This window comes from Heloderma suspectum, chromosome 6 (genome assembly GCF_057233095.1).
Source record: "Heloderma suspectum isolate Gila_16-S chromosome 6, 16-S_ref, whole genome shotgun sequence".
Classification (NCBI taxonomy): Eukaryota; Metazoa; Chordata; class Lepidosauria; order Squamata; family Helodermatidae; genus Heloderma; species Heloderma suspectum.
The window spans coordinates 91,135,789-91,149,439 of record NC_139463.1 but is presented as its reverse complement, the minus strand read 5'-3'; the positions used below and the strand labels follow the sequence as shown (position 1 = coordinate 91,149,439).

Here is a 13,651-nt window from a genome sequence, read left to right as displayed (position 1 = left end):
GACCAAGAGCCAGCCACATGGATCATCTCATCAAAAGTGGCCTGAAGCAATGGTGAAGTTAGCTGAATAATCAATCTGAGCCAGAGATGAGCCGCGCTGCATTCGTTACCAGGCCCGAGATGGGTAAGACCCCCGTTCCAGTTCTTATTATGGTCCTTGGGGTGCTTCTTGCTACATTTAGAGCTCTTGTTAAAAACTAGGGGTCGGCGGATCACTTACCTGGCTCCATTCCCAGGATCCACGTTTGGGGGGAGGTGATCCCTCCCTCCCCCGGAATCCTGCCTGGCTGGCTCCTCTCCACAGTGAGTTCATGGAGCCACAGGCAGGAGCTGCCCACAGTCAGACCTCCATCCACTGCTGGGCCACGGCCGCAAATGGCGGCTGCTGTAGGGGCCGCCATTTGCATCGCTGCATTAGCCGTGATAGGCTACGTATATATTTACATAGCCTATCACAAAAAAAGCTGCTCTTTGCCATGATAGGCTACGTAAGTATTTACGTAGCCTATCACTGCCAGTGGAGCAAGGGAAATGGTGGCCGCAGATCGGGGCTGCCATTCTCACCCGCGTACGGCTGACAAAAGGTAGGTTCCGTCCCGGGGAGTTTTCGCAGGGTTGCAGGGGGGATTGTTTCATTCCGCCATGGACTCCGGGGGGGGGGAGGGGGATTCTAAAGTATCCAGCCTCACTGGAGTCTGTGGCGGAATTTTCTCCATCCCTATTAAAAATCCATGTTGAACTGATTCCAGCTCAGTCAGATCTGAATTTGCCCATCGCACAGCCCCATAAATCATTTGTGGCAATAGTTTACAATGATAAAGCTCCCAAAGTGGTGAAATTAAGTTCCCTCCCTCCCAGCTGAAAACCTTAGGGTTGCCCCACTTGTAATCTTAACTTTTTCTGCTGTGCCTTTTATATGTTTATCCCATTTGTCAGCTTTTGAAAAAAATGATTCCAAGATATTTATATTTAGTTACTGACTCTAGGTTATGGCCATCCAGCGACCAGCGATGGATCTTTCTAGATCTACCAAATTCCATAACCTTTGTTTTCTTATAGTTCACAGTCAACATTTCTTGCTGGCAAAACTTGGAAAGAGCAACCAGCAACTGTCTCATCCCTATCAAGGTGTAAGACAGGATGATCGCATCATCTGCATATAATAATACAGAAACTGGACGGTGCCCCAGAGATGGTGGAAAGAACTATGGACCAGACAGGACATTTACCATGTCATTCATATATATATTAAATAACAATGGGGCCAGCAGGCATCCCTGTCTTACCCCCCTATTGACAGGGATAACTTTGGATAATATTCTGCTGGTTTCCAGTCTGACTCGCATGATGGAATTTGCATATTCTCTCTCCCAACAGGGGGTCAATCTGAAGATCTCTGAGTTTCTGCCATAGTTGCACTATTGAGACTGAATCGAATGCAGCTTTCAGATCCACAAATGTTGCAAATAGCTCTTTGTACGGTGGAGAAGTATATTTCCCAATCAGATGGTGAAGGAGAAAAAAGTGAGGTATAGTAGAGCGTTCCCTCCAAAAGCCTGCTTGTTCCTCAGCCGGGATTCCAGACTCTTCTAACCAGGGCTCTAATTTCTGTAAAAAGGTATTTATTATAGAGCTTGCCAATCACGTCCAGGAGACTACTTGGTCTATAATTTCTCGGGTCTGATCTAGAACCACCCTTATGGATTGGAATGACAATTGCCATAGCCCGCTCCTTTGGGAATACTCCTGACACATCAATAGTTGTAAACAACAATGCAAGAAATGGATCTACGTAATTTATGTAGTCTACGTAAAGATTTATGTAGACTACAGCGACCAAATAAGGAACGCAAATGGCGGCTCCCTATGGGGGCCGCCATTTGCGTGCGTGCTTTTTTTTTTTTTTTAAAGTCACCCGTGATAGGCTACGTGATGATTAACGTAGCCTATCATGGCTGACTTTGCAGATCTAGCCGTGATAGGCTACGTTAATCGTCACGTAGCCTATCACGGGGGCGTTTTTTTTTTTAACTTTTTATTTTGCGGCCAGGCAAGGCGAGGCGCCTCCTCCCCGGCCTGAATTTCGGCCGGGCGAGGCGGGAAGCCTCCCCCCCGGCCTGAACTTCGGGGGGAGCAGTGAAGCACCTCCCCCCCACCGCGAACAAGCTGCGAGACCAGGTAAGTGGCTTTCATGCACTCCTAGATTCCCTTAGCCCCCACTTCACTTCAATGCCCAAACATACACAGACAAGAGGCTTCAGTCTACAGCTTTTAATCCATTACTTCATAGGGTCATACAGATGCAAATTTTCAGAGACTCTCCATCTACAAAGGAATACCTTCAGGGGATTCAAATGGAATTTACAAGAGTTGCCCACTGTTTGAAGAGGGAGGAGGTCTCGCTAGCCTAACTTAGGGTGGGGGAGGAGGTCCCTCTCTTGTCATGAAGACTCTAAGAGCAGCTTTTCATGCAAGGCCAATTGGGTAGAGCATCTAAGTTCTACCTCTGCTTTCTCTCTCTTTGCTCTGCGCCTGTGCCTGGCATCTATTAGGTTATCATCCTGATTGCTGCTTCTCACGGGGGGGGGCGGGGTGAGGAGGGACCCTCAAGCTCAGCCATCTGGACATTTGTAACCTGAGAAGCAAGCCTACTCATATCTGGACTAGCCTGCGAAAACACCTCCCCCATGTCTGATGGTTCTCCTTCAGAATCTGAACGGCTATTCCACTCTCTGCACTCAGAAACACCCCTGACAGTAACAGGCATTACTAGGTCCTGGGATGCAGGTTTTCCTCTGCTTGGGGTTTGTTCCTGTTCCTTTAAGCTTGTAAATAGTTCCACATGATTTGAGATTAGCTCAAGCCTAGATTTCATTTCTGGAATTAATGCAGTTTCTACTTCAAGTTGCTTGAGAGCCTTGAAGACTGCCTCCAGTGTACAGGACACCAACATGCAAAGCTCTGCAACTTGCTTAATATCAAATATTTCCTTTTGCTGGGGTGTGAGCTGAGAGGGGGGGACAGCTTAGGTTGCTCCATAACCAGCTCCATGACAATGTGGACTATCAGGAGGGTTCTCCTGGGTAAGTTATAGCAATTTTCTAATGGGGTGGAGGATAATAAATTCAGATTTCTATGTGTCAGCCAATTTTAGACTGTTTGGCTTTTGGAATTAAAGAGGGGGATGAAGGGAGCCTTGTTCTTTTTTTACTTGGCACCTTCATATAAGGTGGTCTGCCTTTACCTTACTCCCTTACCCCCTCCCAAAATCGTGACTTGTAAAAACACCAGTGCTATATAAACCAAGAATTGAATGTATAAACATTACTATTGATTAGAGTATTTTGTACAGTACAATACGAAGATCTAAACAGTTTGCACTTAGCCCTAATCCTGACTGCAGAGGCTCCCCCAGAGGCCCTTTCAGTTTCTCCTCAGATAGAATTTGCAGCTTAAATAGTTATCATAGACACTTGTTTAAGACACTTTAAGACTCTTAAAGTAAAACATCACTTGTAGAGTTCCTTTAAAACAGAAATGGCAATAGGCCAATGTTGAACTCTCAGTAGGGATGTAGGAATCCCTTACCTGGCTCCATTCCGGGGCATCCGCGGTGGGGGGGAGGTGCTCTGTCCCTCCCCCTGGAATCCTCCTCCGGCCATGGCCAGGCTGCTGCAGCCTGCTCTTTGCTGTGATAGGCTATGTAAGTATTTATGTAGGCTATCACGGCAAAAGGCAGCCATGCAAATGGTGGCCACAGCAGCCTGGATCAACCCGAAAAACCCTGAGATTCATGGCGAAATTTTCTGACATCCCTACCAGCCACCCAATCAAGGAGAAGACAAGGATGAAACTCTTGAAAAGCAAATTGCCAATGTTTTAAGGAAGCATGATGTAGTAGTAATGGGGGACTTCAATTTCCCCGATATTTGTTGGGAGACAAATGCTGCAAAACATGGCCCCTCCAAGAAATTCCTGACTTGTGTGGCAGATAACTTCCCCCTACAGAAAATAGAGGAAGGAACTAGAGGATCGGCTATCCTTGACTTGATCCTAAACAACAGAGATGACTTAGTGGATAAAGTAGCAGTTACGGGAACTCTGGGGGAAAGTGACCATGTTATACTTGAGTTCTTGGTTCTAAGGGAACCAAAAGCCAAGTGTAGCCAAATGCGTACCCTGGATTTTAAGAAAGCTGATTTTAATAAACTCAGAACAATTATAAGTAAGGTCCCATGGTGAGCAACTCTAATGAGAAAAAGAGTCCAAGATGGGTGGGAGTTTTTAAAATAGGAAATTCTCAAGGCACACTTACAAAAAATTCCAACAAAAAGAAAAGGTGGAAGTCAACAGAAGAAGCAAATGTGGCTTCACAAAAAGCTTAGAGATGACCTGAAAACAAAAAAAGCACACATATAGGAAGTGAAGGAAGACCAAGTGACAAAGGAAGAGTAAAGGAAGGTACCACTAGGGATGTACGAAAGTCACTTACCTTTTCGAAGGGTGACATTCATGGTGGGAGGTAGGCGCTCCATCCCTCCCTCCGAAGTTCTGGCCGGGGGGGACGTGCTCCGTCCCTCCCCCCCGAATCCTGGCCGGGGGGGGAGGCGCTCTGTCCCTCCCCCCCGAAATGTTTACGTAGACTAAGACGTGTCAAAATAAGGAACACAAATGGCGGCGCCCATGGGCGCCGCCATTTGCGTATGCACATTTCCTTCTTTTAAATCAGCCGTGATAGGCTACGTAAACATTTATGTAGCCTATCACGGTGTTTTTTAAAAATCTAGCCGTGATAGGCTACGTAAATCTTTACGTAGCTTATCACGTTTTTGTTTTTTTAAAAACTGTAAATGGTTTTTCGGGTTGATTCGTGGGTTCACTGAAATCGGTGGTGGAATGGTCTTCCACGCCCCCCCCCCCCCAGGATGGGACTTATCTTCGGTGAATCTTCCTGGCGGCGGCGGCAGCTCCGGCGGCGGTTTGGCAGCGCCTGGACCCAAAGATCTTGAGTTTCCTTCTCAAAACTTCAAAGTCTGATGTGATTTCTTCATAGCTCCACTTGGTGTTATCATTTGTTCCCACATGGATGAGAAGAAAGGGATACCTGTCAGTGGGTGTTATGAGTGTAGGCAACCCTTCAGTCTCTAATCCATCCTCCTGGGAGACAACATAACTGGCGAGTCCATGGGTCTTCACAACATACTTGGGTTTTGATCTCACAGAGCATGTAGTCTCCCACTACTACTACCCTTCTCTTCTTGTTGTTGTTAGGGATGTACGAAACCACTTACCTGTTTTGTAAGTGGCATCCATGGTGGGGAGGCGCTCTGTCCCTCCCCTCGAAATCCTCCCCGGTCGGATCCTCTCTGCGACGACTATGCGGAGCCGCCGGCAGGGTGCATCCACAGCCAGGGATCAGGCTGCGGCAGGTCTGTGGCCACAAATGGCAGCTGGCATAGGGGCTGCCATTTGCGTCCCTTTGCTGAGCCATGATAGGCTACATAAATAATTACATAGCCTATCATGGCAAAAGCAGGGACGCAAACAGCGGCTGCTACGCCATTTGCATCCCTGTCTTTTGCCGTGATAGGCTACGTATTAGCCTATCATGGCTAATACGTAGCCATCATTAGCCTATCATGGCTAATGCAGGGATGCCATTTGCATCCCTGCGGAGGCCGTGATAGGCTACGTAAATACTTATGTAGCCTATCATGGCCATTCGTGGAGCACTGGATGGCCGACACCAGGTAGGCTCTGTTCCGGGCCCATTTCGTGGGGTGGCAGGGGGTGTTGCTTCATTCCGTCATGGATTCCGCCATGGATTCCGGGGGGGGGCGAATTCACTGGAATTCGGCCTCCCTGGAATCCGTGGTGGAATTCCCCAACATCCCTAGTTGTTGTAAGCCTTGGTTTCATTGCCTCTGTTTGACTGACCTTAAGCTTCTTGCTCGCTCTCATGCAGGTTCCCCTGTAATTCTTCCTCTGCAGGCTGCCCTCCAGTCTGATGCTCAAGTACCTGGAAATGGTTCCATAGTTCCACTGGTGTAGAGTGGCTTCTAGTTCTTCTGCTCCTAACTGTCACCCTTTTCCAAGGAGTATCCTTTACTTCATTTTTCCTGACCTCAGCAGTTTCTTCGTCTGCCTCAGCTTGCTGTTGCTTTTCCAGCTTCTGTTCTTCACTTTGCTGCTGTAGTTCCACCATTCTGTCTAGGGATTGACAAAAGTCCCTTACCTGTCCTCGAAGCTTGCTTTGCGGTTGGGGGGATGCACTTCACTTCTCCCCCCTAACTTCATGCTAGGGGGGGGAGGCGCCCCGCCTCGCCCGGCCGAAATTCAGGCCGGGTGGGAGGCGCCCCATCCCTCGCCGGTGAAATTCAGGCCGGGTAGAAGCGCCCCGTCTACCTGGCCACGAAAAACAAAACAAAAAACCACCCCCGTGATAGGCTACGTAACGATTCACATAGCCTATCACGGCTAGATTTCCAAAGTCAGCCGTGATAGGCTATGTCAATCATCACGTAGCCTATCACGGGTGACTTTGGGGAAAAAAAAAGCGTGTACGCAAATGGCGGCCCCCATAGGGAGCCACCATTTGCGTTCCTTATTTGGTCCCTGTAGTCTACGTAAAGATTTACGTAGACTACGGCGAAAATGAGGGCAACGCAAATAGCGTTCCCTTATTTTCGCCGTAGTCTACGTAAATCTTTACGTAGACTACAGGGACCAAATAAGGAACGCAAATGGCGGCTCCCTATGGGGGCCGCCATTTGCGTACGTGCTTTTTTTTTTTTCAAAGTCACCCGTGATAGGCTACGTGATGATTAACGTAGCCTATCACGGCTGACTTTGGAGATCTAGCCGTGATAGGCTACGTTAATCGTTACGTAGCCTATCACGGGGTTTTGTTTTGTTTTTTACTGCACTTGTAATGGCGGCGGCAGCAGCCGGTTGAAAGACCAGCTGCCGCCCCCCCGACGAAGACCCGATGAACCGCCGCCGGGGGGGACTTTCGTGAAAGGTAAGTCCCATCCCGGGGGGGGGGGCGGCGGAGAATTTCACTGCCTATTTTGGGGGGCCGAATGCATTGGCACTCGGCCCCCTGAAGTTTCGGGGAGAAATTCTCCCCCATCCCTAGTTCTGTCCAAAAACTCTTTGTGATCACTTTTTCCCTGGAGGGTCAACACTCACCGCTCCAGTCCTCTTATTTTTTTTTCTTCCAACGGTGTGATCAACTTGCACTTGTTGCATGTATAGGCCATGTTGATCTCAGGCAGGAAAGCAAACATTGCATAGACCTTGCTAGTCACCACCACTGGAGAGTCTTTTCCTTCCATAGGCTCAATTCCCTTTTTGTTTCTTGATTTCTGATTGTACTGGAATAGCCTGTGCTTTGTTCTCTATTCACTGGGGGTTAAAAACAGAGTCCCACTGCTATGGAAGTGTGTGTTTCATGAAAAAGAAATTTTTAAAAATGTTTTTTTTTTTTAAATTCCATTATGGCAATCCTCAAAACTACACCAAAGGTTTTATATTCATTTTTTTTTCCTCATTAACTCTTCCTTGGTGTTTAACTCAGGTTTTAGGAGAATGAGGTAACATTTGGGGGAAAATATGCAACCCAGCAATCCAGCACTAGAAGCTAAGATGGAAAAGATCTCCACAGCTGTCATATATTTCCCCTTGGAGCTCAGGTAGGTGGGAACAAAGGATAACCAAACACTGCAAAAGACCAACATACTGAATGTGATGAACCTGGCCTCATTGAAACTGTCAGGCAACTTCCTGGCAAAGAAAGCCACAGTAAAACTGATAAGGGCCAGAAAGCCCATATAGCCCAGTATTCCATAAAACATATTTTCAGACCCCTTGTTACATCCCAGTACAATTTCTTCAACCACCGAGTGCATGTCAGCATCTGGGAATGGGGGAGAGATTCCCAGCCATATAATGCAAAGACATGCTTGAATAAGGGAGCAGCAAAGAACAATGGAGTTGGCCAGCCCTTTCCCCACCCATTTCCTGATCTTGGATCCTGGCTTTGTGGCCATGAAAGCCAGAACCACAGTGATGGTTTTTGCCAGCACGCAAGACACAGCCACTGAGAAGATGATGCCAAAGCTAATTTGTTGGAGTAGACATATTATCTTCCCAGGTGGAACAATGAAGAGCAATGTGCAAAGGAAGCATAGCAGGAGGGAGATGAGGAGAGTGTAGGTGAGGTCCCGGTTGTTGGCTTTGACTATGGGAGTGTTGTGGTGTTTCAAAAATGTCCCGAGCACCAAAACTGTGAAGAAAGAAAAGGAAAGTGCCAGACTAGCTAAACACATCCCCAAAGGTTCTTCATAGGACAAGCAGGTTACTATCTTGGAAACACATAAATCCTTGTCTTTGTTTGGATACTGATCTTCTGGACATTCAAAACAGTCATCCATATCTGAAAATAAAAAGTTTTTTTTCTTTTAATCCAACATTCTGTTAATGCTTTTTCACATAAATTGTCTGATACTGAGTGATATGAGGGAATTACGATGATGATGTCTATTCATTTTTATTTTTGTCTATTATGATGCTATTGAATCATTTTTATTTTATTGTTTTCTCTTTTTTATGGGTTTACAGTACTCTGAATCCCAAATCTAATTGGGGTGATTCAGATTGATTCGACATGTATCCAAATCAAATGACGGTACTCCAAAGTGGGCTGAATCCAAGTCTGAACACTTGTGGATATTCAGAATTTGGAGGGAAAGAGAGACACTGATAATGGCAATTTCTTTGAAACTGGCATATGTCATACAGATGTTCCTAGCCAAGAAACATGCCAAATTTCAGAAGGATAAGTACAGGTTCCGTGGAGTTATGATGAATGGAAATAGTTTAAGTCTTGTTGCTTTCTGCTGAAATGGAACCATGGTAACAGAAAGTGAATAGGACTGGGGTGGATGATGGATGTGGAACATACAATGGTAGAAGCATATGGACTTGAACATCCAGCATTTTCCAAGAAAGGACCCAATGCTACAACATCTCAAGCCCCACAGAATACGTCAGAACCTGTTAACTAGAGGTGTGCACTAACCCACAGCTTTGACACAGGTCCTCATTTGGCCCCTCTTAAAGCAGCCCAATTCAGTTCAGACCAACTTGGAATCAGTTGGTTTGAATCAGTCTAAAACCTGAATTGGGGTTTGGAAATAGAATGTTTTGTTTTTTTCCATTTACTATCATGGAAATCAGAATTGTTTATAACTTATTTATCTCAGTCAGAATTTGATGATAGTTGCAGGGATGGAAGTCCTTTGGGAGAGTGTCAGTTAAATAGTGCTGTGCATTCTTATTTATTGAAAAGGAAATGCCAATTACTTTTTGTATTATCATTTCATCACAGAACTGGATGCAAAATTTGAGGGATCATTGTTTCTTCTGAGGAGATCAAGCCTGCCAAATGTTAGTATCATAGCCAAGAGATTTGTGTGTGTGTCTGTGTTCAAAAGCAGACCTGACCTTTGATGGACTTTTAAAGAGGGCACCCTAATCTCCCTTCGTTGCTTGATGACCATTGTTCTGAAAATTACAGGAAGCCTAGGGGTGGCCCCAAGTAAGAAACATTAAATTTTCAGAGGTATAGTTAAAGATGTTCATATGGAAGGGAAGTTCACTTTTATTTGGGAGGGGAGATGCTTTACTTCTCTTTTCCTGACTCCTCCCATGGTTTTTTGAGGGTCACTTTGTTTGAGAATGGCACACATCTAGGGATGTACGAAAGTCACTTACCTTTTCAAAGGGTGACATTCGTGGTGTGGCAGAGGCGCTCCATCCTTCCCCCCGAAATTCTCTCCGGCATGCTCCGCTCCACAGAGATTCCTCGGAGCTGCTGGCCGGGGCCAACTGCAGCCAGACATCTGGCCACTGGGCAGCCTGCAGGGACACAAATGGCAGCTGCCGTAGCCACCATTTGCGTCTCTGTATTTTGCTGTGATAGGCTACGTAAATATTTACGTAGCCTATCACAGCAAAAAACAAACAAACAAACAGCGAACGCAAATGGCGGCAGCTACGGCGGCTGCCATTTGCGTTCCCTTTTTTTGGCCGTTTTAGCCTACGTTAATATTTACGTAGGCTATTGTGGAAAAAAAATAAAGGAACACAAGTGGCGGCCACTATGCCATTTCCATTTCCTTTTTTTTATGTTTTAGCCTACGTAAATATTTACATAGACTATTACGGCAAAAAAAAGGGGGGGAACGCAAATGGCATAGTGGCCGCCATTTGCGTTTCTTTCTCTCTCTTTTTGCTGTAATAGCCTACATAAATATTTACGTAGGCTAAAATGGCAAAAAAAAAAGGGAACACAAATGGCGGCTGCCATAGCCTCCGCCATTTGCGTTCACTGTTCGTTTGTTTTTTTGCCATGATAGGCTACATAATTATTTTTGTAGCCTATCACAGCTATAATGAGGAAGCAAATTCGCAAAGCAGTGCGAACGGCAGCAAGTAAGTGCCCCGTTTCGCGCACATTTCGTTGGGGGGGCAGGGGCTTCGTTCCGCCCCAGATTTTGGGGGGCTGAATGCACTGGCATTCAGCCACACCGAGATCCATGGTGGAATCCTCTGACATCCCTACACACATTATAGAGTTGTCCTCAGGAAAGAAACCTGAAAATTTTCAGAAGGATAGTGGAGGCATCATTGTGAAGTGTGGTGGCATTGGAAGAATGCCACATGGTCCCATCCTTGGCCTCCCCCAAAGCACAGAGATTGGAGCCCATGGCCAAATGTGCCCTAGATGGACTTGTCAGTCACTCAACTACAGTCCCTCCCAATCCCACTGAAACAGTTAGGGAAACAATTCCAAAAGATGCTATTTTGGAGACATAAAATCTGCAGGAATGTATTGTATCTGAATTTGCCTTGGGACCCAATAAAACTGGACTGAAGGGGACAATTCTTCTTCAGCTTTCCAATGCACATTTCTACTAAGCACTCAAATCTGGATGGGAAAATCTGTCAGTTTCTGTTTCTCCCACTTTTTTTTTAAATCTTGTTTGTTTTGTCCCCAAAACTGAGAAGATTTCAAAATTTTAGTAAATTATTATCAAAAGTGAACTGAAACAAAATACTCACCTATCCCTACTCTTACTTTCCGCATTTTATTTCCCTCTGACCTCATTGGTTAAAATCTCCACTCTCATCCTAGGGTCTCAAACTGGATCAGCCCTCCTGCACCTACCCTAGAGTAGCTTCTAGAAAGAGATGGGTGAATGAGCAATGTTTTAGATCACCAGGATTTTCCAAACATTGTCTCATCACTTGTCTCATGCTAGATTCCGATTTGCATTCCCGATCTCTGCTCACTCTGCACGAATGACAAAATTATGCAAATCGAACAGCAGTTGAAGGGGAGATTTGCAAAAATTTTACAAAATTTGTGCAATTTTCCCCAAAGTTTCCTAATTTGCACAACTTTCCTCCATAGGCTAAGGTAGGGCTGATTCAATCTACTGAAGAAATTTGCTCAAATTGAACTGGGAATTTGGAAAGAGACAAAAGTGAGCACATGTTCGACAATTTGTAGGGATGGGCAGATTACTTCCCCTGTTCCGGGTGGGGGCGTCTGCTGGGGGGGAAGGTGATCCGTCCCTCCCCACGGAATCCTCCCCAGTCAGCTCCGCTCTGCGGCAAGTCCGCAGAGCCACCAGCAGGGCCCGCCCACAGCTGGACTTCCGTCCACTGCCGGGCTGCGGCCACAAATGGCATCCAGCGTAGTGGGCGCCATTTGTGTCCCTGCTCTTTGCCATGATAGGCTATGTAAATACTTACGTAGCCTATCATGGCTAATGCAGGGAGGCAAATGGCGGCCGCAGACCGGGGCAGTGGACGGACTGGACAGACTGACTCCAGGTAGGGTCCATCCCAGGAAAATTTCGCAGGGTGGCATTGGAGTCCATGGCGGAATTCTCTAACATCCCTAACAATTCGTGAGTGTTTTCTGTGGACATGTGCTCACACTCATTTTCATGTCTGGTGCCTCGAATGGGGCATGCTTGCATGTTTTGTGAACAAAAACAAATTTCTCATACATCCCGACATCTAGATAAAGATTTAAATTATTGTCTGTTTTTTGTCCCCCTATCAGTGGGAAACATGTGACACTCCAGAGGAGGAGGAGGCGGAGGGGGAGAATTTACATTTCTATACTGCCCCATAGCTGAAGCTCTCTGGGTGCTTTACAAACATTAAAACATTAAAATACAATATACAAAATTTAAATACCATTTATATAAAAGCATACGGACAGTATGTACAAACAACATATAACTAAAAACAACTTTGAATGAAAAACATTTTTTTTAAAATTCAACCATAAAACACCGCTTAAAACAACACCGCTTAAAACAACACCGCTTAAAAACAGTATACAAAAGTCAGCAAAAGGAACAGGAGTTCTAAAAAGGGAAGGCCTGCCAGAATAATAAAGCCCCTAATGCCTGCTTAAAAACCTTCAACGAGGTCAGCAGGCGCATTTCAACCAGCAGGTCATTCCACAACTGACTGGTGGCAAAGGAAAAGGTCCTCTTGTGTGTAGCTGCCAATCTCACATTAGGCAGCCACAGCAGATAGCCCTCAGAGGACCTTAAGTGGTAGACTGGGACATAGGGGAGAAGGCGCTCCCTAAGGTTCCTTGGACCTAGACCATGTAAGGCTTTAAAGGTAAGAACCAGTACTTCATATTTTGCTCAGAAACAAATTGGCAGCCAGTGTAAAGATTTTTAAACTGATGCTTGACTCCTACTCCCAGCAGGCCCTGACACCATGGCCAATTAATGGAGTTTTAGTCCAACAATACCTGGATTGGCACAGGGTCCCCACTTGTGCATTGGATTCATTTAGTATATATGAAGAAAGATTGTAAAATTAAAGCAAGGTGAAGGAGAATAGAAAACACCTCTTCTCAGCTGTTCAGTGTAACTGTCAGGGCATTACTAACATTTGTTATTTGATCAATTATTCAGTAATTATTTACATGTTATTTGATAATGTTTCTCCTTCTCAAATATCTCTGCAATAATATCTGAGCTCGACGAATCTGGGTCTTCAAACTGATCAATGGCATTCTCCGTATAAGTAGGTGTATGGATGCCATTCATCACCATGGAAAAAAAGTAAAGTGCTTCAGTTAGGGAACCACTTTTTTTGAAGGGGGTGCAATTTCTGTGTCTTTCACACAAATCTGTATAGTTGTCTAGCTACACTCTATGTGTACATGGATCTGTCATGTATGTTGCTCAGGATCATAAGATAACCCTGCACTTTACCACTCTTACCATTCTGGCTGGACATTTTCCCTTTGGGACATGGGAGGCAATCATAACAGCAGATCTGCTTCCCTTCCTGCTTTTGCCGGAAATAACCAGGGGGGCAGCTTTCAGTACACAAAGACAGGGGCAATGCCTGTTCCAAAAATGGGGGGTGGAGAATAGAATATTACCATGCAGAACAGATTTTTGGGAATCATATGATTAGTGCATCAACATTTAAGCAAATGGACAGCTGAAACAGAATAATGTTATCAAGTTGCTAAAGGGTGTGTGACATCCAATGGGCTGCTGGTGCTCTCCAGCAAGTGACACTGGCTATGTATTTTTTGC

At 45.6% G+C, this 13,651-nt stretch overlaps 1 protein-coding gene across 1 annotated transcript; it reads right to left on the bottom strand.

The window, feature by feature from the left end:
• Positions 1-7,534: 7,534 nt before the first annotated feature.
• On the bottom strand, positions 7,535-13,445 carry LOC146341805 (vomeronasal type-2 receptor 26-like). Its single transcript, XM_084808418.1, has 2 exons — positions 13,328-13,445; positions 7,535-8,436 (listed from the first exon to the last, which is right to left on the bottom strand). Exons 1-2 carry the CDS (start codon positions 13,341-13,343, stop codon positions 7,535-7,537), a joined length of 918 nt encoding a protein of 305 aa, XP_084664544.1. The 5' UTR covers positions 13,344-13,445.
• Positions 13,446-13,651: the final 206 nt, after the last annotated feature.